The 26,948-nt window shown below is 45.1% G+C and overlaps 1 protein-coding gene across 1 annotated transcript in view; it reads left to right on the forward strand.

Annotated features, from left to right (window-relative positions):
• LOC102167784 (multidrug resistance-associated protein 4-like) overlaps nt 1–26,948 on the forward strand; it is a 172,357-nt gene that overhangs the window by 14,227 nt on the left and 131,182 nt on the right. The window contains 6 exon segments of the mRNA XM_021065399.1: nt 5,856–6,080; nt 11,380–11,469; nt 12,512–12,675; nt 14,230–14,355; nt 15,769–16,023; nt 16,225–16,256. Of these exon segments, the coding sequence (XP_020921058.1) occupies nt 5,856–6,080; nt 11,380–11,469; nt 12,512–12,675; nt 14,230–14,355; nt 15,769–16,023; nt 16,225–16,256 (892 nt within the window).

Genomic DNA, 26,948 nt, shown 5'->3' on the forward strand with positions numbered 1-26,948 from the left:
GGAGAGAGAGGCCAGTAGTTGAAGGTCTGAGGATAAGTCTTGTCTAGGGATGATGATGGAGCTCAGCGGTTGTGTTTGTGTTTAGAATGCACAGATGCTTAAAGGCCTGGACCTCCTGGGGATTACTGTTTTTCTTTACCCGATTAAAACATAGTGTCATGGAAGGATGGCACTGAAAGGAAAGGCCATTTGATACCATGTTAAGACATTGTTGGTGTTCAATAATAATGTAAATGCTAAGAATGATCCTTGACCCAACAAGATCCTACAACCTCAAGGAATATGTGCCCTCTGGTTTGGGGGAAATAAACTTGGACCAGAGGTCAGAATAACGACATTTTATTGGTGTTCAGAAATAATTAACTTCACCAGGTCATACCTGATAAACGCTTTCCTAAGAAGGGGCGTCACCTCTGTCCTTCCAGGGGAGCAGAACTGGGTCCCTGGATCTGGGCTGAAGCTGCCCAGAGCTCCCAGGAGCATCCCCTTCCCCATGGACCGGGTACCCCAAACCCCAGCTCCCTGTGGGGGGAGCTCCAGTTTCACCATGAATTCTGTGTCCCACCCATTCTGGTTTCTGTCCCTGGTTGTCAGCGGTGTTGCTGGTTACAGGGGGAGGCTTGGCAGCCTGGCGTTTGCAGAGTGTGTAGGAAGGGGTGTCCAGAGGGAGACCAAAGCCTGAAGCTGAGAGGTCTGTGACCACTGTGACCCTGAAGAGTCTGGGTCAGGGTCCCCAGTGAGACTGCTCCCCCTGGGGCACAGTGCCAGTCAGCCGGCCTGTTGTGGGCTGTGGCTGCGGGGTGTCTGCTGCACCTTTTCCTGGTGGCTCATGTTCTCTGTGGTACCTTTGTGCTGCCTTAGGGACATGGGCAGCCTGTGGGTGTGACAGCAAGTGGGACAGAGGGGCAGCTGCCAGGAAAGGGCTGTTTAGCTGGAGAAGGTAGTGAGTTGTCATCAGTACATTTTGTTGGACTGATGAGGGTGGGCAGGGGGTTTGTAGGTGGGGGATGTGGCTCTTGTTGTCCTGAAGGGCCCTGTGGGCAGAGGGTGGCCAGGTAGGTGAACCTGCCCCCACACTGAAGAAACCAGAGACTCTGTCAGCTCCCAGGTGACTGATGGTGCCAGGAGTCTGAGTTCTCACTGATGACAAAGGTGGGCTGACCATGCGCCAGAGGGTGGGGACAGGTGCAGGGGCGGAGTGTCACCTTTGAGAGGACACAGAGCCCCCAGGTACCGCAGTGCTGTGTAAAGGGCAGGGGGAGTGTTGATGCCACAGTTGTCCAGCCCAGTGATACTCACTGCTGGGTTCCAGGAAGGCCAGCCCGGGGGCTGCACAAGGCGGCCACTGGTGGAGTGCTGGCCCCTCTTTCAGAGGGTGGTTGTTGGGCGTCATGGCAGGAAGGTGGGGAGTGGAGGAGCTGAGGGCTCATCTCAGTAGGAGTCCTAGCAGTACTCTAGCAGTAACAGGGGCTCATCTCTACAGTACTAGTAGTACTTTTAGCAGTACCAGCTGCTCATACTCCCTAGTAATACTAACAGTACTCGTGGTAATGTAGGTTCATCTCAGTTACAGTGGTATTTGTGGTGGCAGCAGGACTGTTAGCAGTTTAGTAATAACAATTTTAAGTAGTCAGCAACTGTTATGAGCACTTTCCATGGACTGTCACTTTTGTTTCTTTGGCTTAGTCCATGAAACCCTTGGTGTTACGTTACCCCCACTCTAGAAGAGAGGACACTGAGTACACGTGGTTACATGTGTGCCTGCAGTTACACGAAGCATAAAGGCAGATGAGCCTGACCGTCTAAGGACTGATGGTTTGTCCAGGGTCAGGGAGGCTCGTCCTGAGAGCTTCGCCTCCAGGGTCTCAGACACCTGCACCCTGAATTGGCCTCAGGGTAATAAACAGGGTACTGAGAACTCCCGGGAGCAGGGGCTCAGATTGGGGATCATAAATGAGGGTGGAGTCCAGGTGACCACGTCCTCGGGAGCTGGAAGTGCCGAGAGTGTGACACTGGCAGCAGCATCGTGCTGGGTTCACAGGGGTCAGGAGCCTTTAGGAAGAAGCCACCTTCCCTCCTTACCATCCCCACGTGGGTGAGCTGTGGCGGCCCTGGTGAGCTATGTCTACACGTCCATTCACACACTTGTGACACCGTTACACACCAGCTTGTTGAGATGGACCTGTGGGAAGGCAGTGGGTCTGGGGTGGTGACTGTGTTGGGACATTGCTGATCTGGGCACAGGCCGAGTCCTCTCTGTTGTTACTTAGTGAGAGCACGTGGGTGCTTGCTGAGAGGAGGTGTCTCTGAATCTGGGGATGCATTTGCTCATCAGGATTGAGAACCCCAGGTCAGCCCCTGGGGTGTAGACATTGCTCCTGTCCTGTTGTCTGAATCCAATTTCCCATGTGCCTCAGGCCTGAGGCTTTAGGGTGACAGCTGGGTGGGACCAGGCAGTTCCTGGGTGGGTAGCAGATAAATTAGTGTGACGTGAAGCTGACCTTTCTCCCAGGAGGGTGCTTGCTTGTTCTGGCTGTTAAGGCCAATGTTGTTGATGACTCCCAGGCAGTGTGCTGTGACCACTGACAGCACAGGCGGGGCCTCCCCCAGCACTACTGGCAGCGCCCGCGGGAAGAGGAAGGTGATGCCAGTTGAGGACCAGGCTTTTAGTGTCAGGATTTTGAAGTATGAAAACCTCTGTTCTATGAGAATTGAGGATGACAGTAACGCTCAGAGAAGTGAGTACCAGGCTGATGTTGACCCTGGAGCTCCTGGAGGCCACCCCTGATGAGAACAGATCAAGCAGTGAGCTCCTGGGAGGCCCGGCCCCTGTGTGCACCTCCACGGGGATTGCACGTGGGGAGGACAGGTTTCTTCCTGCCCAGGACCCTCAGGGTGGCGAGGAGGAGCCTTCAGCTGCTTCATGGGCCAGAGACACACAGGTCACCTCCCCATGTCATCTGGGGCCTTCTCTCTGAAGCTGCTGGTAGGGAAGTGGGGAGACCTCACAGAGCCAGTGTGGGTTCTCCCAGTCCCTTCCCCTTAGAGGGGAGGAGTGGCTGGGGTTGTGACCTATTCCTGTGACCTTTAGAAATAGCCCGGGCTTTTCTGGCCACTTGGCCTTTGTCCAAGGCCACGCTTGCTGATTGTCTCTGGTCCAGGTGGAGGCTGTAGGCAGGCACGTGTTTGTGGAAATCTTCCGTCTGGATCTCAGCTGATGGACAGGAAGGAAGCAGACCCTCTGAGTCTACAGGGAGCTTTGTGCCTCGATTCAGGGCTGGTTCCCCAAGAGCTGCCTTGGGCTTTGCATTTATTCCCCAACCCTTTCTTCCAAGTGTCCCTCAGTCCCCTCCGCCCAGGAGGCTGAGGAGTGGCTGCTGGTGGCAGAGACACTGTGGGCCCTGAGCAGCCTCTGAGGACCACACAGCAAGGGAGGGGTGAGGGAGCACTGAGCAAAGGGGACAGGGCCCTGCAGGGCAGAGCTGCTGTGTACACCTGCTGGTTCCTGAGCACATAGCATTAGCCACTAGATGTGAGTGGTGTCCACAGTGACTGAGTCATAATGGGGCAATGTTTTCCAATCCATTTTCCTTATCTTTTTTTAAAGTTTTATGTAAGTTTTAATTGTGGAATCAAAATTTTTTAAAAATTGAATTACAATTGACTTGCATTTCAGATGTACAAACATAGTGATTCAATGTTTTTATACATTAGAGAATTTTGACTGATAAGTGTAGTTACCACACAAAGCTATTCCAATATTATTGACTCTATTTCCTATGCTGTGTATTATAGCCACGTGACTTATTTATTTTATGATTGGGAGTTTATACCTCTTAATCTCCTTCACTTATTCCCCCATCCCCTCAATCCATTTTAAGGAGTCAGGAAATAGGTGACTCATTTTTCAAGATTGCACTCAGAAAGGTTAGTTTTTTTTTTTTTTTTTTTTTTTTTTGGCTTCACCCACGACATGTGGAAGATTGCAGGCCAGCAGATCCCGCTGCAGTGACAATGCTGCATCCTTAACGCACTGCACCACAAGGGAGCTCCATAATGGTCAGGAATTTTAAGAATATGCTTAGAAGTGAAACAGTTAATCACTGTCTGGAAAAGCTGGCTTTTATGAATGACGTTTCTCAAGAGGTCATGTTCTCCATGATCACCTCTCAGCAGCAAATGAGTTTTCCAAGCTTGTGCCATTAAGAATCGAGTAGCTTTCTTCCCAGGACTTCTGTGTAATAAAGTGATCATAGCTTGCACTTGTTTTTATGCTGGTTTCAAAGCACTCTGAGCTGTTATATGTCATTTAGTTTTCTCAGGATTCCCTCGAAGTAAAGAGGGCAGGTATTTCCATGGATAAGGACCTGGAGGCGCATGAGGGCTTGTGATGGGCTTGGAGTCATCATCATCTGATGGCTGATCTGGTTTCTGAAGCAAAATGTTCTGATGCCTAGGCCAGTTTTCCATGTTCTATCTTTTGCTTTTTAACAAATTTCTATTGAAGTATAATTGATTTACAGTGTTGTCATAGTTACAGGTTTATGTTACAGCGCACATATTTCTATACTATTTTTTAGGTTCCTTTCCCTTATAGGTCATTACTGAGCTATACAGTAGGTCCTTGTTGGTTGTCTATTATATGTATAATCGTCTGTATCTGTTAATCCCAACCTCGTAATTTACCCTTCTCTCCACTCTCCTTTCTTTTGGTAACCATGGGTTGTTTGTTTTCTATGTTTCTGAGCCTCTGTTTTGGAAATAAATTCATTTCTTTTCTTTTCTATTTTATATTCTGCATATTAGCGATGTCATATATTTGTTTTTCTCTGATTATCTCTGGGTCCTTGATGGGGGACAAGGGACCTCACACATAGTAATTAGAGGGAGGATGTAGGCTGTGGGTGGAGTGGCTGTTTCGAAGGGTGGGTAAGTGTTGCTTTCCTTTGCCTTTCACTTTGGGACAGAAAATTGCTTTCCCCGAGTCTTACTCATGTCATAGCCCCAGTGCCTCTCATCTCATTGGCTTAGGATTTGATTTTTATCTTGGGGGATAGATGACGGGTAGTGTTTCTCCCAAACCAGCACCTGCAGCGTATGTTGGATGGAGAGCCATGGAAGACATCATGTTTTAGCTTGGCCTATGGCATGTTTAACTTCTGATTCCAGGAACATCCCAGCTTCTAGGAGGTAAAGACATACCCCGCCCCCAGCTCCCCAGAACTGAGAGCCTGGGAGCCTCCCAACCTTGGTTTTTTGTGATTCACCAAGAAAATCTGGGCTCCATTCTCTTGATCTACTGACATGTGAACCTCAAGTAGGGAAGGATTGGATCTGTGTTTGTGCCAAAGTCTCAGTTCATAAAGGCTCTTAAAGCAGGAAGCGATGGCAAGAGTGTGTCTCCTGTGCATGAGCCACCTGGACTTCCTGTTGGCTGGGGCCTTGATAACACAGGGGACAGGGACAGGCTGCCAGCGGGGCTCCTTCACATGGAAGCAAATTTCTCACCATTCTTGTGCCGCCTTTTTCCGTCTTCATCTTAGGCCAAGACTCACTTGGTGTTTTGTCAAGTGTGTTCTAAAGCACTGGTTATGGTATTTATTGAGCATCCCCAGTGTACTGAGCACAGTGTACTAAGGCTTCATCATCTTTGAATGTAAACAATTGGTTTGAGGTTAAAACTGCGTTCTGCTTGTCTTGTAGAAGATAGCAGATCTGCATATTTTTTTCCTAGATTAGCTATGAATGTAGCATATTGTCAAAGTGTCTTTTTAACACGCTAATAACAAAAGTACAGCTTGTGTTAAGAAAAACCAGTATGCCTTGAATTTCTCAATATGACTTTTTTCTTTCAGGAAGGCACCAGAATAGTTCAGCCTGTCCTTTTGGGGAAAATTATTAGTTATTTGGAATACTATGATCCCAGTGATTCTGCCGCCTTCCACGAAGCCTTGGCCTACGCCGCAGGGCTGAGCATCTGCGTGCTCACCTGGGCCTTTCTGCACCACTTGTACTTCTATTACATTCAGCGTGTGGGGATGAGGCTGAGGGTAGCTGTGTGCCACATGATTTACCACAAGGTAAGTGTCATTTGTTACCAAAGCGTGTACCTCCCCTGAAGCATCAGAGGTATTTTGGGAAAGGTCTCTGTAAATGAACGGTTTTGGGAGTTCCTGTCATGGCTCAACAGTCAGTGAACCTGACTAGCATTCATGAGGACACAGGTTCAATCCCTGGCCCCGCTCAGTGGGTTAAGGATCTGGTGTTGCTGTGAGCTATGGTATAGGTTGCAGCTCGGATCTGGCGTTCTGTGCCTCTGGCGTAGGCCAGTGGCTACAGCTGCGATTGGACCTCGAGCCTGGGAACTTCCATATGCTGTGGGTGTGGCCCTAAAAGAGACAAAAAGACCAAAAAAAAAAAAAAATTGTGACTGGGATCATTTACCCGTTACTAGAGAAGCTTGCTATTTGCCTTAAGGCAATTTTGTTATTGTTTAACCTAATTTTACCAGCACATAATGAAAAGTTTTGTATTGAGATCAGGTCAGGGCTGCCTTTGATAGCTTTTAGCCACACATTGTTGCATGGTACCCACTGAATTTGTAACAAAATATAATTTAAAGGTAAGTATTAAAAGTATGGCATTGGAGTGCCCATAGTAGCTCAGTGGGTTGAGAACCTGATTAGTATCCATGAAGCTGCAGATCTGATCCCTGGTCTTGCTCAGTGGCTTAAGTATCTGGCTTTGACGCGCTTCGGCATAGGTTGCAGATGCAGCTTGGATCTGGTATTTCCGGGGCTATGGTGTAGCCTGAAGCTGTAGCTCTGATTTGACCTCTATGTGCTGTAGGTGTGGCCGTAAAAAGAAAAAAGAAGAAAAAGAAATAAAAATATCAAATTGATTTTCAGTGTTTTCATGCCTAAATTTGATAGTGGTGTTTATGGAAATTTTGTTTTTGGTGTTCATTAAAACCTTTGTTTACATGAAACTTGTATTTAAAAGTGAACGTCGGTGATTGAATCTATAAAATGAAATCTAGTAGAAAAGAATGTTTTGTGAAGGGTATGATTCTATCTTTAAATGACATTTACATAACTGCCTCTTCAACATAATTGCATTAACTAAAGAATAATATAAATGAGATCTGTTGCGAATACAGACTCCCTCAGTATATTCTATAGCTATGATTGCTTTTAGTAGTATTAAAAAAATAGTGAGCTGTTTGGGATAAAACTTTAAATTTTGCATCATTTTTAGTAATTTTGGAGAGAATTTGTTGCTATTCATTCAAGTTATTTTCTTTTTTTTAAATAATGGTTTTTATTTTTTCCATTATAGCTGGTTTACACTGTTCTATCAATTTTCTACTCTCAGCAAGGTGACCCAGTCACACATACATATTTACCTTCTTTTTCTCACATTATCATGCTTCATCATCAGTGACTAGATATAGTTCCCAGCGCTACACAATAGGATCTCATTGCTTATCCAATCCAAAGGCAATAGTTTGCATCTATGAGCCCCCAGATTTCAGTCCATCCCACTCCCTCCCCCCTTGGCAACCACAGGTCTGTTCTCCATGACCATGATTTTCTTTTCTGTGGAGAGGTTCATTTGTGCTGGATATTAGATTCCAGATATAAGTGGTATCCTATGGCATTTGCCTTTCTCTTTCTGACTTATTTCACTCAGTCTGAGAGTGTCTAGTTCCATCCCTGTTGCTGCAAATGGCATTATTTTGTTCTTTTTTATGGCTGAGTAGTATTCAGTTGTGTATATACACCACTTCTTCTTAATCCACTCATCTGTGATGAACATGGTTTTTCCATGTCTTGGCTATTGTGAATAATGCTGCAATGAACATGTGGGTGCATGTGTCTTTTTCAAGGAATGTTTTGTCCAGATATATGCCTAAGAGTGGGATTTCTGGGTCATATGTAGTTCTGTGTATAGTTTTCTAAGGTACCTCCATACCGTTTTCCACAGTGGTTGTGTGAATTTGCATTCCCACCAACACTGCAGGAGGGTTCCCTTTTCTCCACACCCTCTCCAGCATTTGCTATTTGTGGTCTTTTAATGATGGCCATTCTGACTGGTGTGAGGTGTTACCTCATAGTAGTTTTGGTTTGCATTTTAATAATCAGGGATGTTGAGCATTTTTTCATGTGCTTTTTGGCCATCTGTATATCTTCTTTGGAGAAATGTCTATTCAGGTCTTTTGCCCGTATTTCACTGGGGTTGTTGGCTTTTTTGCTGTTGAGTTGTAAAAGTTGCTTGTATATTTTCGAGATTAAGCCCTTGTCAGTTGCATCATTTGAAACTATTTTCTCCCATTGTGTAAGTTGTCTTTTTGTTTTTTTTTTTTATGGTTTCCTTTGCTGTACAAAAGCTTGTCAGTTTGATTAGGTCCCATTGGTTTATTTTTGCTTTTATTTCTGTTGTATTGGGAGACTGACCTGAGAAAACATTTATAAGGTTGATATCAGAGAATGTTTTGCCTATGTTGTCTTCGAGGTGTTTGATGGTATCTTGTCTCAGGTTTAAGTTTTTAAGCCATTTTGAGTTTATTTTTGTGCATGGTCAAGTTATTTTCTTAATACAGTATTCCTTTTTTGTCGAGTATGCATTGTAACACTTTTAATGATACCTGATCTGATGTGTTCAGTGAGTTTGTAATGAGAAATGCTATAACATTCCATAGTGTATCCTGATCTTAACTAGTATAAAAGAAGTTAGGATTTTAGATGTCTTTACAAAGGAATTGACACAGATACACCATGTCATTAATTGAAACACTCTTTATAAACTTGATGCTGGATACGTCTTTGCCCTGGGATGTTCTCCTTTACTTAAAAAAAAAAAAAATCCTTATTTAACTGTACTGTATGCCTGAAATTTGTTGAGAAAGTAGGTGGTAAGTGCTCTCCCCTCACATAAAAGAGAATGACAGCATGTGCTGATGGATGTGTTAGGTGGTTTTATTATAGTAATCTTTTCCCATTGTGTATTTGTATGAAACATCACACTGCACACCTTAATTACATGTAATTTTTATTAACAAGTGAATCCTTATTGAAAGCTAAAACCAAACAATTTAAATGGAAAATTTAATTTCTTTCCCGTAGTTGGTACTTTCCTAGAGCTTTTGTTTCTTGGGATTATTCTTGTCAGCCAAATGACATCTGTTTCCTCCTCTTCTCTCCTGGAGCAGAGACTCATGCATTTTGTGGCTCTGTGAGCCCAGGGCCTGGCCACAGCCACAGTGACACCAGATCTGAGCCGATTCCGTGACCTACACAGCAGCTGGTGGCAATGCTGGATCCTTAACCCAGTGAGCAAGGCCAGGGATCGAACCCACATACTCATGGATACTATGTTGGGTTCTTGACCCTCTGAGCCACAACAGCAACTCTGGCTTGGGCCCTTTTAAAGGTGATCTCTAAGGCTGCACATCTGCCAGCTTCCCACTGTGGCCCCTTCAGCATTTTAGTGCTCTCTTCAGCTGAATTTGAAATGACTCTGAGGGCTGTATCATATATAAAAATGACTTGTCATTTATTTACTGTTCCACAGCTTTGAGAAAATTACTTTTGGTTTTTGATCATTGATTTTTTTTTTATTGTGCTAAAATATACACAGCATGACATTTACCGTCTCAACTCCTTAGTGCGCTGTTCAGTGACATTAGGTGCATTCATGCTGTGGTCCAGCCGTCACCACTATGCATCTCCAGAACCTTTTCTTCTTCCCAGACTGAATCTCTGAGCCCATTAAACACTCACCCCCGAGTCCCCTCCCCCAGAGCCATCACCATTCTGCTGCTTCTCCTTGTGAATTTGGCTGTTCTTGGTGCCTCATATAAGTGAAATCAAACAATGTTTGTCATTTTGTGTCTGGCTTATGTTATGTAAGCTGCATGTCTTCAAGGTTCATTCATGATGTAGCAGGTATCAGAATTCCTTGTTAAGGCTGAATAATATTCCATGATCGATGTATACAGCATTCTGAGTATCCGTTCATGTGGTCAGAGGACATTTGAGTTGTTTCCACGATTTGTCTGTTGTGAACGAGGCTGCTGTGAACACGGGTGTACAAAAAACATGTTCAAGTTTGTGCTTTCAGTCCCTTTTTTGAGTACATCCCCAGAAGTGGAATTGCTGGATTATCTGCTGAGTTTATGTTCAATTTTTGGCAGAACTTGTATATTCTCTTCCATCATGGCTACATCATTTCACATTCCTGATTGTTGATTTTTTTTTGTTACCTTCAGGGCTAAATAAGGTTTTTATGAACTTGACATTTTGTTTGGATCAGCGGGTCCAGTTGGCATCTGTTGAAACAGCTCATGGTGTCTGTTCAGGGTCCTCAGATCTCTAGGGCACTTTGTTAGTACTTTTAACCAAGTAAGTAGATTGTGGGGCACAGGCTGTGTTTTCTGTAAAGCCAACAGACTGGCATTAAGAACACAGGTTCTCCCGACAGAAGTAGTGTTTGTGTTTGATTTTTAAAAAAATTTTGAGTGTAGTTGACTTACAATGTTGTGTTAGTTCCAGGTGCTCAGCAAAGTGAATCAGTTATATATGTCTCCATTCTTTTTCAGATTCTTTTTCTATACAGGTTATTACAGAATATTGAGTAGATTTCCCTGTGGTTTACAGTAGGTCCTTCTTAGTTATCTCTTTTATTTTTGAATTTTTAAGGTCTTTTGGCTGCCCCAAGGCATATGGGGTTCCCAGGCCCAGGGATCAGATCTGAACCACATTTGTGATGTATGTGGCAGCTGTGGCATTGCCAGATCCTTTAACCCACTGTGCCAGGAAGGGAATCACACTCACATCCTGGTGCTGTAGAGACACTGCTGATCCTGTTGCACCACAACTGGAGCTCCAGTTTCTCTCTTGTGTACAGGAGTGAGTGGATGTTAATTCCACCTCCTAGATTATCCTTGACTTAACCGTGTCTCAGATTTACTTTAGTTGACTCCTAAGTCTAAACCTGTATCCTTTATATGTGGGCATGTCCAAAGTCATCAACAATCAGGGTGGGGGGGTTGCTTCTACCTCCTTTTCCTCCCTTTACTGTCGCTGAGGGTGTGGCTGCCACCACATTAAAGAGGCTGTGGATGGGAGTTCCCTTGTGGCACAGAGGGTTAAGGATCTGGTGGTGTCCTGCAGCAGCTTGGCTTTGATCCCTGACCCAAGCACTTCCCCATGCTGTGGGCACAGCCAAAAAAAAGCCCAAGCCCTGCTGTCTGGGGTCATCCTGCTCCTCTTGACACCCCTGAAGAGCCCATGAAAACACGCTCCCTTTTGCTATGACCTCAGAGTGACTTGGTGTCACCATAGGAATCCAGTTCTCTGTTCCCTTCTCTCATTTCAGGCACTTCGCCTGAGCAACTCGGCCACAAGGGAGACCAGCACCGGCCAGATAGTCAATCTGCTGTCCAATGACGTGAACAGGTTTGACCAGGTGAGCTGTACCTGAGGGATGGTTTCCATTTCCTGTCCTTCTAACGGGTTTAGCTTATTGGACACCAGGCACCAGTGTTGGGTGTTGGCCAGGATTCTTTAGGGGACCTAAGACAAGGGATCTTTTTATCGATCCACCACTGATTTCTTCTGTGTGCAGCTTAGATGTAACACTATGTGTTGTCCTGGAGGTGAGAGCTTTGTTTTCCTTGTAATAAACAGGCAGCCGTGGTCCTACCCAGCCTGGTTACTGTCCCTGAGGGTCCCCCTGGAGGGCCCTTCCTGGCACATTGTGTTGCTGTTGCTGCTGGACTGTCTGCTCCTCGTCCAGGTGGTGTGGGCTGGGGGCAGGGATTGTTCCTCCCCCTGTGCCCTGTTCAGTGCCTGCTGCCCAGGGAGCCTTCGGGAAATCATGCCAGATGGGCGGGGGGGGGGTGTCCCAGCCAGACACAGCCTGCTGTCGACTGTCCCCACACTCTCTTACACTTACCTTATGAAAAGATCACATTATCCAGGGCGTGGTAGCTGTTAGTCAGATCTGTATTGCACTAGACCACTTCTCTTTCAGTTATTCATTCATCAAACATGACATAAGGCCCCTATTCAGTCTCAGGGATGAGTAAGATTTCGTTTCTTCCCTGGAGAAGCCCCAGCGTGTCAGGGGGGTAAATACACAAGTATTGGAGAGTGTGCTGGATACCATGATATAGGTTTTGTGTGTGTCATGGAGTGATGGGGGCTGAGTTTTGGGGCAGAGAGAGTTTGGGGAAGCCCTGAGCTCATCTGTGGTCTTTAGACAAAATTAGCATCTTGCTTCCAGTGCTGCTGCTCTGGTCTCCCCGTTGTGGGCCCTGGGCTGACCTGGAACTGCTTCATGTGGGGCGGAGGCTTGGATCTCTGCTTTATTAGCAGGTGGAAAACCCGCTGTGATCATTTCTGTTTAGGTTGCTGTCTGTCCCTTCAGAGCAGACAGTTTCTCTACTGTGTCCTTACGGGTTGTGTTTTGATATAGTCCTAAGAGGTCCTTGTCTTCTCCTTTTAAGGTGACGATGTTCCTGCACTTTCTGTGGGTGGGGCCTCTGCAGGCTGTCGTGGTGACTGCCCTGCTCTGGATGGAAGTAGGAATATCGTGTCTTGCGGGGATGGCGGTTCTAATTCTTCTCCTGCTTTTGCAAAGCTGCATCGGGAAGTCGTTTTCATCACTCCGGTAAGAGAAACACTGGGTTAAAAAATAGGTGACATGTAGTTGGTAACATTCAAAGTTTGCTCAATGCGTTTGTTTAAAAACAAGATAAATACCTTCTCTACTCTCTTTGCGTGTATTGTAGCCTCTTCAGGCTTAGCCAGGGGAGGGAGGCTCCAGCCTTAAGTTGAAGGCTGAACTTGAAGTGGGAAAAGCGAAGGCATTCGTGGCTCCTCCTGGCATCCCACCTGAATAGGTAGAGTGTCCTACAGCAGAATTTACTCTTGTCAGAGTTATTTAAACATTGCTAAAAATAGTAATAATCTTACTGACCCATTTCTAGCTGCATATATTTTTGTTTGCTTGTATTAGAATCATTTTTGTGTATGCATGTTCGTGACTTAATTTTTTTTTGTTTGTTTTACTTTTTTTTCTTCTTTGGCCACCCTGCAGCCTATGGAATTCCTGGGCCAAGGATCAGATCTAAGCTGCAGTTGTGACCTAAGCTGTAGCTGTGGCAGGGTGGATAATTAATACAGTGTGCTGGGCCAGGGATCAATCGTATGTCCCAGCGCTCCCAAGATGCTGCTGATCCTGCTGCACCACAGTGGGAAGTCTAGTTCTTATTTTCTTTTTCTTTTTAGGGCCACACCTGTGGCATATGGAAGTTCCCAGGCTAGGGGTCAAATTGGAGCTGCATCTGTGACCTACACCACAGCTCATGGCAACACCAGATCCTTAACCTACTGAGCAAGGCCAGGGGTTGAACCCACATCCTCATAGATACTAGGTGGGTTCATCACCAACTGAGCCACAACTGGAACTCCCATGTCTTATTTTAATTCAGTGTCCTCATTAAGTTAGCAGCATTCAAGGGCAAGGTCAGTCTTAATAATCTCTTTGTTAAAGCCCCCCTTTCCCAGCAGCATATGGGATAGAAAAGTGTCTGATGATGAAGAAAGATCTGATGGTGATGAGTTAGTCCTGAAGCAGGTCCCCAAGGGTTAGAGGTGGGTCATTGTCCAGGGTGTCAGGTGATGAACATTGAGTTGTTGTTTTGGTACATTTCTGTGTGTTATTCTTCTCTCCTTGGGATTTCCTTTCCCATCTCTTCAGTGGAGAGATGTTCCTTATCCTTTGAGGGCCTGTTCCAGTGCTAAAGGGTCTCTGAGGATATTCTTGCTCTCCTTTCCCTTTAGAAATAACAGCCCCATCTTTTCTGCTCCCCACTCTTCACTCCTCTGTTATGACAGCACAGCCTGTCTTCCTGTTAGATTCCTTTCTGTCTTCCCTGCCCAACGGCGACCTCCTTGTGGAGACGGTTTGTATCCAACTCATTTCAGGTCTTCCTTAGCTGATCCTGCAAGTTCTCCAAGGTGCTTGTTGAATCGGGCTGAAGGGTTGGCTCATTGAAGTCTTTCTCCATTTGTACTTTGAGTAGGACCTGCCTGTGACATCAGCACAAAAGGGCTGCAGGGAATCACGTGATTCCTGGTCCCTCCCTGTGCCCCCTGCTGCTGCTGCTACAGAAAGTTGGGCTGTGGTCACTAAACTCACCCCTCACGTCTGTCCCCTCAGGAGTAAGACTGCAGCTTACACAGATGACAGGATCAGGACCGTGAGTGAAGTTATAACTGGCATCAGAACAGTAAAAATGTACACTTGGGAAAAGTCAATTATGGCTCTTATTGCCAGATTGAGAAGGTAAGTTTTACTATGTGTCACACCATATTTTTGAGGTCCCCCCCCATTTTTACTGAATGAATTTAGAAATCTTATCGAGTTTTCACATTAAGGTGAATTTAAATACTATCCCCCCCCCCCCCTCCACATGTGGCCATGTGGTTAATAGAATAGTGGAGACGTTATTTTAACCTTCTCTTCCTTTTACGTTCTCCTTAAAGAAAAAATCTATCTGCTTCTCACTTATGCAAAAATGAAATTCCAAATATTTCTTAGTACTGCAAATCCCAAATGAGCAATGGTTCTAAGATGTTAGTGTTTGAGATTGATGTTTGTTTGTTTGTTTATTTAGGGCTGCACCCAGGGCAAATGGAAGTTCCCAGGGCTAGGGTGGAATTGGAACTGAAGCTACCTGCCTGTGCCACAGCAACGCCAGATCCAAGACACATCTGAAGCTACACCATAGTTTTTGGCAGTGCCGGATCTTTAACCCACTGAGTGGGACCAGGGATTGAACCCTCATCCTCATGGATACTAGTGGGGGTCGTTACCATGGAGGCACAACAAGAACTGCAAGATGATGATGTTTAAACTAAAACTGTCATTTAAGTTAATGTACCACAAATGGGGGAGATTATAGATGTTGGATATACCTGTTTCAGCCCGAATTTTGCCAGTCAGTCTTCTTCATTCCAGAGCCATGAAATACTGTTGCTTTTGCTTTGCTTTATGTGTGTAGAATTTCCCCACCTTTCATGTAAGTGTCTGATGAGTACTTATACTCCAGCACAAGGGGCTTATACCTCTCCGCAGTGCCCTGTCACCTCTCACCTCTGCACCCTCGTGGGTGCCCCTCCCTCTGCCTGGAAGACACTCTCATCTTCCTTCTTCTCTGGCCTCCGCCAGGCCTGATCGACACCAGCTCGTCTTCTCAGGTTCCATGCATGTGCGACTCGCCATGACTCCACAGCTCCGGGTTCCAGGCTCTGCTCTGTGCTGTGGGGGCTGTGCTGGCTGCCTCTGTCGAGTGTCTCGGTGTCTCCCAGGCTTGGGGTTGCTGCTTCTTTTCCCCCATGAGTTCATGAACTCCTGGAGGGGCTGGGCTGTGTCTCTGTCAGCAATGAGGAGCCAGCACAGGACTTGTGGTTCCCAGTGCTTGTCGAATGAATGTTCAAAGTGGGTCTCATTGACCCAGAATGTTTAACAGTGTGGCCTTAAGCCTTCCTTTATTTGGAAGCAAGATGGGGTGATGAGGTGTGTGGTCCTTGTGTTGGGCAGACCCCCAGCTGTGCACTGTGTAGTGTCTCCATGCTGTGGGGGTGGTTTCTTTTAATCCATGTCCACCCCCTCGAAAGGGGCCCCCCACAAGGCTCTGGAATTCATGACTTGGCTGGTGATGCTTCTTTAAAACCTGTTTCCTCCTCTCTTTTCCAGGAAGGAAGTTTCCAAGATTCTGAGAAGTTCCTACCTTAGAGGACTGAATTTGGCCTCATTTTTTGCTCTGAGCAAAATCATGGTTTTTGTCACCTTCATCACCAGTGAAGTCCTTGGCAACGTGATCACAGCCAGCCAAGTGTTTGTGGTGGTGACACTGTTCGAGGCTCTGCGGTTGACGGGCACCCTCCACTTCCCCATGGCCGTCGAGAAGGTGTCCGAGGCGGTCGTCAGCATCCGAAGAGTCAAGGTTTGGTGACAGATTTTTTAAGTGATAGTTGTAGGTGGATTTTGCATAAAATTGCTTCTTTTATTTGGGTCACTGGTCTAGTTATGTGAGATTTAACTCTCTCAGTGCCAGAGCTGGTCGTGATTCCACATTGTCCCGTGTCCTCCCCTGTCATCTTAGGTGGAGTCGTTACAGGTCCCATAAGGTTCCTGCTCATTTCTGGGCAGGAGGAGCAGTAGCAGCAGCACAGGGCCTCTGGGTGAGCAGTGACGATGGCAGGGGATTAAAATGTTCAGAGCAGGAGCAGCAAACAGATCCATTGTCTGTGCTGACGCGAATGACTGGGTAGTGACAGGGCGCAGTCCTGGGGGAGCAGGACTCTCTCTGGGCCAGGAGGGAAGGAGCTTGCTGAGCAGTCCCTGCTCCTGAGCAGGACGAAGGGCTCAGCCTCCGTTAGTTCTGTGTCTACAGTGGGTTCTTGGCTCTGGGGATGCCTTGCTTGTGGAGGGCTGAGCTCGACTTTTGGATCTGCCTCCTCGTCCCTGTCCACTTTTCCCTTTCCGCTTGAGCCTCTCCAGCTGCCTCTTCCTTTCACAGGTGTGATCCCACCATCCCCACTGTCTCCTTTTCCTAACTGTCCCTAAATACCGGGGACAAATAATTTACATCATCAAGTCAAGAGCCTGGCTCACAGTAGATGCTCAAGTACTTTTGTGCTGATGATTAGGTCTCAAATGAGGATAAATGGTCTTTGTGAGCTGTCTGGGCATGAGCTTGAGTGTCTGGGCTTCATAGAAAAAAATCTGATTTGTTTTGTTCCTACTTTGTCCACTGTGATGGATGCTAGTAATACATCTCTAGTGAAGTCAGATAGCTCAGGGTGTGGTTATGTTTTATCTTTGGGCCTTGTCATAAAAGCTGAGATTTTTTTTTGTGTGTGTGATGAAGTTTCTATACCATAATGTAAAAAAACTACTACTTATAAACAGACGAGTCAAATGGGGTCAGCTCTGGTCCCCCAAGTTCATCATTCTCTCTGACGGGGCTTTAAGGGATGGTCATGCAGTTCAATAAAATTTCTTTTTCATGGCTTTCATATCCAGAAAGAGGGCATTTAGGAATGTCCTTGGACCATGGTGACATTCTCAGTGACACTAAATTGTCCAGATGGTGACTGTACACGTGTACTGTGCTGTCATGTTGCTGTTTTCTTATTGCCACAGCCGCTGTCTTCCATCACTACCACCCGGGCTTGCCGTGTGGTCCAGGTGCTCTTGAAGCCTTTACTCATCATCTCATTAAATCTCATTATCCCAGTTTAATGAGATAAGCATTAGTGCCCCTACTTTACAGATCAGCAAACAGGTTCCTATAACAGGTGAAGTAGCGCATCCGTCCTCATATAGCTTGTAAACGACAGAACTAGGGTTCTGCCCAAAGCCTGGTTTCCCAGCCATTGTCACACTGCTTTCCTAGTACCTTCTGGAATGTGGACTCTCTCCTTAGGTGTGGTTTCCATCATCTAGTCTTACTCTGAAGACCTTCAAAGTTTTCATGATGCCTGGAAAATCAAAATTTTAAACTCTAGGCTCCACTGGCTGCTCTGTTTCCCAGCACATGACCGTCCACTCTGGTAGGAGTGGGGAGAGGGAGGGTTCTCTCCATGACATGCCATGTTGATCCCCACTTTGGGGTCTTTGCTCTCTCAGTCTGGCCCCCCTTGGCTGCCCTCTCTTCTGTCCTTGATTTAAGCAAATGCTGCTAGGCCTCCCATAGACCCATGACCCCTCACAACACTTGCATTCATGCTGATCTAAGACGTCCATCGATGGGCACCGTACCACCGAGCACATGTCACGTGGGGTGATCCTGACTCCCCAGGAGTGTTCTCAGCCCCCTGACAGCAGACTCTATCTCCTAGTTCTTTATCATAGTCCATGGCCTATGTTGGACTCAGCATGGGCATCAAATAAATACTTGATTGACTAAAACAGCAGTGCAGGAAACAGCTGGGACCGTGCAGAGGCCCAGGGTGGGCCAAACTTTACTAGAAGGCGGAGAAATGTAGAGCAGGGAGCAGACAGGAGTCAGCATTTCTGGGACATTGGGCCCTGGAAGGGGCAGGGGTCTCAACCCTGGGGACTGGTCTTTATCCAGAGTGGGAATAGATCTGAATCGTCCCCTTGTTCTGTGTGTTTGTCTGTGTATCTCGGACCAGCCCGACTAGACTTGGTGGACCTTTCTCTGAAGAGAGGAGCTGGGCCTGCGCAGTCTGTGTTCATGCAGATCTGCTGGCCTGGCTCCTGGGCTGGGCTCTGGGGCCTTGCAGATAATTAGAAACACTCAGTCTTACTTGGTTAACTGTCTTGCTTACTTGGTTAACTGTCTTGCTGACTGTCTTGCTGGTCATCATGAAATAAAAGAAGGTTAAAACCATGAGGCTTTACATTTATGACGAATCCATAGCCAATATTAACACCCAATGGAGAAAAGCTGAAAGCTTTCCCACTAAAATCTGGAACAAGACAGAGATGCCCACTCTCACCACTTTTATTGGAAAGACTTAATATTGTTAAAATGGCCATTCTAGCCAACCCAATCGACAGATTCAGTGCAATCCCTATCAAAATACACATGTAATTTTTCGCAGAACTAGAACAAAGAATCTGAACATTTATATGGAACCATAAAAGACCCAGAATTGCCCAGGTAATCCTGAGGAACAAAAACCAAGCAAGAGGCATAACTTTCCCAGACTTCAGACAGTTTTACAAAGCTACAGTAATCAAGACAGTGTGGTACTGGTACTGAAACAGACGTATAGACCAATGGAACAGATTAAAGAGCCTAGAAATAAACCCAGACACCTATGGTCAATTAATCTTTGACAAAGTAGGCAAGAATATAAAATGGGTAAAAGACAGTCTTTTCAGCAGGTGGTGCTGAGAAACCTGGACGACTGCATGTAAATCAGTGAAAGTAGAACACACCCTCACAGCATGCACAATAATAAATTCAAAATGGATTAAAGACTTAAACATTTCAGGCAAGACACTATAAAACTCTAGAGGAGAACACAGCAAAACATTCTGACATCCACTGTACAAATGCTTTTTTTAAGTGAGCCTCCCAAGGCAATAGAAATTAAAAACAAAAATAAGTCAATGGGACCTAATCAGACTTAAAAGCTTTTGCACAGCAAAGGAAAACAACAACAACAACAACAACAACAAAAACAAAACAAAAAGACAATCTATGGAGTTAATTGGAGAAAGTAATTTCAAATGATGCAACTGACAAGGTCTTAATCTCTGAAATATAAAAACCACTTATACAACTCAACACCAAGAAAACCAACAACCCAGTTGAAAAAAGAAGGCTGAATAAGGTTGAGTACTATTTCAGCAGTATTCTGTTAAGGCTGAAGACCTTAATAGACATTTCTCCAAGGAGGATATACAGATGGCCAAAAGGCACAAGAAAAAACGCTCAACATCACTGATTATTAGAGAAATGCAAATCAGAGCTGCTCTGAGGTACCACCTCACCCTGGTCAGAATGGCTATCTTTAACAAGTCAACAAATAACAAATGCTGGAGAGGTGTGGAGAAAAGGGCACCCTCCTCCACTGTTGGTGGGAATGTGAATTGGTATAACCACTATGGAAAATAGTATGGAGATGCCTCAGAAAACTATAGAACTACCATATGACCCAGCAATCCAACTCTTGGGCATCTATCGGGACAAAACTTTCATTGAATAAGAACCATGAGGTTGGGGGTTCGATCCCTGGCCTCACTCAATGGGTTAAGGATCCAGCATTGCTGTGAGCTGTGGTGTAGGCTGGTGGCTACAGCTCTGATTAGACCCCTAGCCTGGGAACCTCCATATGCTGTGGGTACAGCCCTAGAAAAGACAAAAAAAAAGAGAAAAGGATACCTGCACCCCTACGTTCATTGCAGCACTATTCCCAATAGCCAAGACATGGAAACAACCTAAATGTCCATGGACAGATGAATGGATTAAGAAGAAGTGGTATATATACACAATGGAATACTGCTCAGCCATAAAAGGAACAAAACCTGCCATTTGCAGCAACATGGCTGGAACTAAAGACCCTCATACTAAGTGAAGTAAGTCAGAAACAGAAAGACAAATACCATATGATATCACTTTTATTTGGAATCCAATATAGGGCACAAATGAACCTTTCTACAGAAAAGAAACAACCTCATGGATTTAGAGAATAGACTTGTGGTTGCTGAGCGGGAGGGAGAGGGAGTGGGATGGACTGGGAGTTTGGGGTTAGTAGATGCAAACTATTGCATTGTAGTGGCTTAGCAATGAGATCCTGCTGTATAACACAGGAAACTATATCTAGTCACTTGTGATGGAACATGGTGGAGGATAATGTGAGAAAAACAATATGTGTGTGTGTGTGTGTATACTTAAAAAACAACAACAACCAACCACACAACCAAAAAAAATAAGGCTTTAGCTAAAATATATCTCTATCTGAAGGTGATCTTGAGACAGAATTCCCTCCTCCAGAGTTCCCGTCGTGGCTCAGTGGTTAACGAATCCGATTAGGAACCATGAGGTTGCGGGTTTGATCCCTGCCCTAGCTCAGTGGGTTAATGATGCAGCGTTGCCGTGAGCTGTGGTGTAGGTCTCAGACGTGGCTTGGATCCCACGTTGCTGTGGCTCTGGCATAGGCTGGCAGCTACAGCTCCGATTGGACTCCTAGCCTGGGAACCTCCATATGCCGCAGGAACGGCCCAAGAAATGGCAAAAAAAGAAAACAAAACAACAACAACAAATGAATTCCCTCCTCCATGGAGCTGTTCAGACTTTTTCTCTTAAGGCCTCTGACTCATTATATGAGGCCTATCCACACTATGGAGGATCACCTGCTTTACTCCAAGTCCATGGATGTAAATGTCGATCTCATCTGAAAAATACTTTCACTGCGATGTGTGTGTGTGTGTGTGTGTGAGCGAGTGTCTGGGGCTGTGGTTTAGCCAGGTTGACATAAAATTGACCCTCACACCCTCTTGAGTCCCTCTCTCTTCCTTTGAGCTCCTGGATGTGACTCTGTCCTCACTAAGCCACCTGTTTATGGATTTCTTTCCCTCCCTTATCTAAAGGGCAGATGCAGGGCCTTGTTCATCCTCCTCCTCCTCGCAGAGAGCAGGTGCTCAGAAAATGTGCCACCGAGCAGACCATCCAGCTCCATCATGTCTGTGACCCCATAGGTGCCTCACCGTTAAGGATGGTTTTAGTGGAAAAGTGATAACTCTGATTCTCTGATGGATTATGCGATGCCCCAGAGAGTCTATGACAAAAGGGGTCCTGCAGAAGGTTTTCAGGAAATTGTATTCAAATATTCGAGTAGGATTTTTCTTTTTTCTTTTTAGGGCCGCACCTGGGCCATATGGAAGTTCCCAGGCTAGGAGTTGAATCAGAGCTGCAGCTGCCGGCCTACCCCACAGCCACAGCAACACAAAATTGTAGTGGTGTCTGTGACCTATACCATAGTTCACGGTAATGCCAGATCCTTTAACCCACTGAGCGAGGCCAGGGATTGAACCTGAGTCTTCCTGGATACTAGCCGGGTTCGTTACCACTGAGCCACAAAAGGAACTATGGATTTTTTTTTTAATTCTTTAATAACATTTTTTAAAATTAATGTAGAGTTGATTTACAGTGTTGTATCAATTTTTGCTTTACAGCAAAGTGACCCAGTCTCATATACACACACATATATATATATACACATAAACATATATATACACACACGCACATTACTTTGTTCATATTATCCTCCATCATGTTCTATCAAAAGAGACTGAATAGACTCCCCTGTGCTGTACAGTAGGATTGGGTAGGTTTTTAGATTTCTTTTCCACCAAATGCAGCTGAACTGTCTGAGGCTTGAAATTCCTTGCCACGTAGTTGTGTGCAGTAGCATGAACATGACAACCTGCTGAGGACTTGGGATTTTCCTGGGGCTGACTTGGTCAAGCTGCTTTGTGTCCTGATGAACAAAGCACCTTTGTTTTGGGCAGCAAACCTAAATTTTTTCTCATGTACATAAAATTTATGGCAGGAAGGTGGTCTAGGAGTTTAGAGATCTGTTCAGCATTAGTTGTTGTCGGTAAAGGGGGGAAAATGTCTGAGAATAAGAGTGGTGACAAGGGTGGGTGTCAGCCCAGCAACCTGCTTCGTGGTGTGTTGAGGTAATTGTTGAATTTTTTTTCTATTAGATCATGGACCCTTTTTCAGCCCTTCTAGTGTCTACAACCCTTTAAAAAGCTTAGGTCTCTGGCTCATCAGAATTACCTGTAGTGCTTATTAAAACTAAATGATCCCACCCTGGAGATTCTGATTCTCCAGGTCTTGGCTGGGGCCCAAGGTACCTATGTCTTTAGTAAGCGCCCCTGTGCTCCTGCAAATAGGCCACGTTTGGGAAACATTGCTGTAGAATCGGAAAAACACACAAAGCCTCAATGTCCTCTAGCAAATATAAAAGACATCTTGTTAAGACTGAAAGAATCTTAAGACTAAAATGAATTTAGAGGAAAACCTGTCTTGGTTTGTGCTAGACTTTTTGGGGGGCAAATTTGCAGTTTATTCACCCACTCAGTCACATACCCCACAGAATAACAGGGTAGCTGCTTGGAGCCTGGCGCAGGCTAGATGCACGTGTCCAGTGGCAGGTGAGCAAGTACAGAAAGTCCTTTCTGCTTGGAATTTATGTTTCATCAAGTGACGGGTTAATCAAGAACCAAATAATGAAACTCAGTGTGCATCTCTATGTCCTTAGGGCTTGGGAGGTGGGGGAGGTGGGAGGCTGATGCTTTGCATTTTCCTGGGGATGGTGATAAAGTAGGGGAGCGAGAGGTGGATTGTGGGCTGCTTTGGGTTTGGGGGCTGCAGAATCACCTGGATGCACTGAAATGTGGAATACCAGAAGAGGACCAGATTTGAGGAGGAGAAGAGCATGAACTTGGCTTTGAGTTCTGAGGGGTTTTTGAAATACCTGGTATTTGCTCTAAGACCCAGGCCACCAACCAGCCATGGGTCTGATTCAGCCTCCTTTTTTAACAGTTAGTGGGGAGTAATCAGATGCTCCGTTTTCTTCCTTTCTCATCTCTCTCTTAGATGTGTTACTGCCCACTGAGAAGGCAGAAAGGGCAGCGGGAGGGAAAGAGAAGGTCAGCCCGTGGACTGCCCGGATGTCAGGACTGGGCGAGGTTTGTCTGTGGATGCGCTGAAGGCGTGGGGACACGTCGAGTGTAGAGCTCAGGTGCTGTTAAGCCCTGCTGCCCCACTGCTTCTGCAGCCTGGGACTCAGCAGATTGGATGGGCCACCTCCTGGGATTTGCACCAGGTCAGTCTGGGCTCTAAGAAGGGAAATCCACCACCCTGCCACCTTGGATGTGGGGATGATCCGTCCCCACGGCAGACCTCCGTGGCTTCATAGTGTCGTGTCTTCTTGTTTACACATGCTTTTCAGTTTCCTTTTTTTTTTTTTCCTTGTACAGAATTGGATTGTTTATTACAACCTTGTAGGCCCAAGAAGCCCCTGTATTTCCTCTTAGTAAGGAAAGGAGACTGAGTATCTTGGCATTGAATGACTCCAGTAAGATTGTATATCTTGCCTCATTCAGCCCGATAGTCTCAGTGGTTTTCCCTCCAGTTAATGTGTCTTTGGTTTATATTGATCAAAAGCTGCTTAGTTTGTTATAGCATTTGGTATGGTTCCCAGGGCTTGGTTTTACTCAGCTAAACGGTGTCGAATAGCTGCTAAATTGTGGGAAAATGGCAAGAAGTGGAAGATGGGCCATTCCTGCTGTGCAATTGAGAGCACTGACCAGTGATTGTGAGATGATGCTTGTATAGTGTTTGTTAAGAGATAGAAAGGTAACAAGAGCATTTCATTTTTAGAACAATGACTTAAGTGATAGTTAATGACAAGCAGTGATATGGATTTAACACCTTGAGGAGCAGAGCAGAGTGTACTTAAGTGCCTGGGTAAAGGTCATGACCCCAAATGGCAGAACCAGGATTTTCCTTCTGAGTCTCTGCTGGAGGTCTTGTGCTCCCAGCTAGTCCTGTGACACCTGATTCCCGAAGGCCTGGGAATGGCCTTCCTCTCTGTGTTCCTACCATGTCATGTGCTTGACACATGGCGGGATTCAGTGAATATTTATGGAATCATTTCCTACCAACTCCCTTGTGTGCTGTTAGTAACACAAAAACGACGAGAGATTCGATCATGAATGGATGTTGGACTTTGTCAATGCTTTTTGTGCATCTTTTGAGATGATCATGTGGTTTTTGACTTTTCTTTTGTTAGTGCGGTGTATGACGTTGACTGATTTGCATATGTTGAACCATTCTTGTGCACCTGGGATGAATCCCACCTGGTTGTGGTGTACGATCTTTTTTATTTGTTGTTCTATTCGATTGGCTAAAACTTTGTTGAGAATTTTTGCATCTATATTCATCAAAGATATTAGCCTATGGTTTTCTTTTTGGTGGTATCTTTGTCTGGCTTTGAATTAGGGTGATGGTGGCATCATCGAATGTGTTTGGGAGTGTTCTCCTTCTTCAACCTTTTGAAAAAGTTTAAGGAGGATGGGTATAAGTTTCCTCTTTGTATGTTTGGTAGAATTCACCTGTGAAGCCATCTTGTCCTGGACTTTTATTTGTAGGGAGTGTTTGTTTGTTGTTTGTTTTTTTAGGTGAACATCTTTTTTTTTTTCCCCACTGTACAGCAAGGGGATCAAGTTATCCTTACATGTATACATTTTTTCCCGCACCCTTTGTTCTGTTGCAATATGGTATCTAGACCTAGTTCTCGATGCTACTCAGCAGGATCTCCTTGGAAATCTATTCCAAGTTGTATCTGTAACCCCAAGCTCCCGATCCCTTCCACTCCCTCCCTCTCCCATCGGGCAGCCACAAGTCTATTTTCAAAGTCCATGATTTTCTTTTCTGAGGAGATGTTCATTTGTGCTGGATATTAGATTCCAGTTATAAGAGATATCATGTGGTATTTGTCTTTGTCTTTCTGGCTCATTTCACTCAGTATGAGATTCTCTAGTTCCATCCATGTTGCTGCAAATTTCAAATGTATTTTCAATCGCCTTTCTTTTTTCTTTCCTTCAGGAATTCCTATTATGTGTAGATTTGGCCCAGTTATATTATCCCATAGATCTCTTATATTGCTTCCATGTTTTTTTCATTTTGTTTTCTGTCTGCTGTCCTGATTGGGTGATTTCCATTATTCTATCTTCCAGGGCACAAATTCATTCCTCTGTTATTCATTCTGGTCTTTATTGCCTTTAACTCAGTTTGTATCTCTGCAAATGAATTTTCCATTGTTTCTTGGCTCCTTACATTTTTTAGTTCCTTTCTAAAGGAATCTGCATTACTGATCATATCCTCGCTTAATTACTTCAGTATTTTCACTATCTCCCTTTTGAACTCAGTGTCTGCCAGACTGCAGGGTCTGTTTCATTGTTGACTGCTTTAGGTGAATTCTCCAGTTCCTTTAACTAGGAATGGTTTCTGATCTTATTCATCATGCTTGTGTTTTTCTTTTTCTGTGAGTTTGGGGAGCCAAATTCTACTCTTGTAAGGCTATTTCTATGCAAAGGTACCCCCTTTTATGGTATTTTTGGGAGGTTACTATTTATTTTTGGTGTGGGAGTATGAATATTTGCTGTCTCTTTTTTTGGTGTTAGCAGGCTGTTGTTCCCAGATGCTCAGTGTTTGTTTTTTTCCCAAAGGAGAAAAAAGTTTTTTATTTTATATATTTTTTAAACTATTATTATTCTATTATTTTAATAGTTATTTCCCCAATACAGTTTTTTTCTACTGTACAGCATGGTGACCCAGTTACACATCAATGTACACATTCTATTTTCACACATCATCATCCTCCATCATAAGTGCCTAGACATAGTTCCCAGTGCTGCGCAGCAGGATCTCATTGCTAATCCATTCTAAAGCAATAGTTTGCATCTATTAACCCCAAGCTCCCCAACCACTCCACTTCCTCCCCTCCCTCTTGGCAACTGTAAGTCTATTCTGTAAGTCCATGATTTTCTTTTCTGTGGAAATGTTCATTTGTGCCTTATATTAGATTCCAGATATAAGTGATACCATATGGTATTTGTCTGTCTGTCTGTCTGTCTGTCTTTCTTTCTTTCTTTCTTTCTTTTTTTTTTTTTTTTTTTTTTTTTGTCTTTTTGTCTTTTCTAGGGCTGCACCCGTGGCACATGGAGGTTCCCAGGCTAGGTGTCTAATCGGAGCTGTTGCTGCGCCTATGCCAGAGCACAGCAGTCCGGGATCCGAGCCGAGTCTACGACCTACACCACAGCTCATGGCAATGCTAGATCTTAATCCACTGAGTGAGGCCAGGGATGGAACCAGCAACCTCATCGTTTGAGCCACGATGGGAACTCCTGTCTTTCTCTTTCTGACTTACTTCACTCAGGATGAGAGTCTCTAGTTCATCCATGTTGCTGCATGTGGCATATTTTTTTATGGTGAGTAGTATTCCATTGGGTATATATGCCACATCTTCCTAATCCAATCATTTGTCAGACATTTGGGTTGTTTCCATGTCTTGGCTATTGTGAATAGTGCTGCAGTGAACATGCGGGTGCATGTGTCTTTTTTAAGGAAAGTTTTGTAATGGATTATTCATATATAGAATCCAACCTGTTTTGAAAATTGGAATAAAATATACTCTTCTGCTCTTTTGGCACCTCTCTCCTTTCCCTGATTTCTTAGAGTTTCCAAAGCAGCTTTGAGACCCTTATGTAAATGCCTGCTGCTCCAAGGGAGGGTTTGTCTGAGCCTGGAGAGATTGAGCTCACTGAAGTGAAGAAGAGTTATCTACGCCTCTGCCCCCTCAGGCAGCCCTCTCTCTCCT

Source organism: Sus scrofa, chromosome 11 (genome assembly GCF_000003025.6).
Source record: "Sus scrofa isolate TJ Tabasco breed Duroc chromosome 11, Sscrofa11.1, whole genome shotgun sequence".
In the NCBI taxonomy this organism is placed as follows: Eukaryota; Metazoa; Chordata; class Mammalia; order Artiodactyla; family Suidae; genus Sus; species Sus scrofa.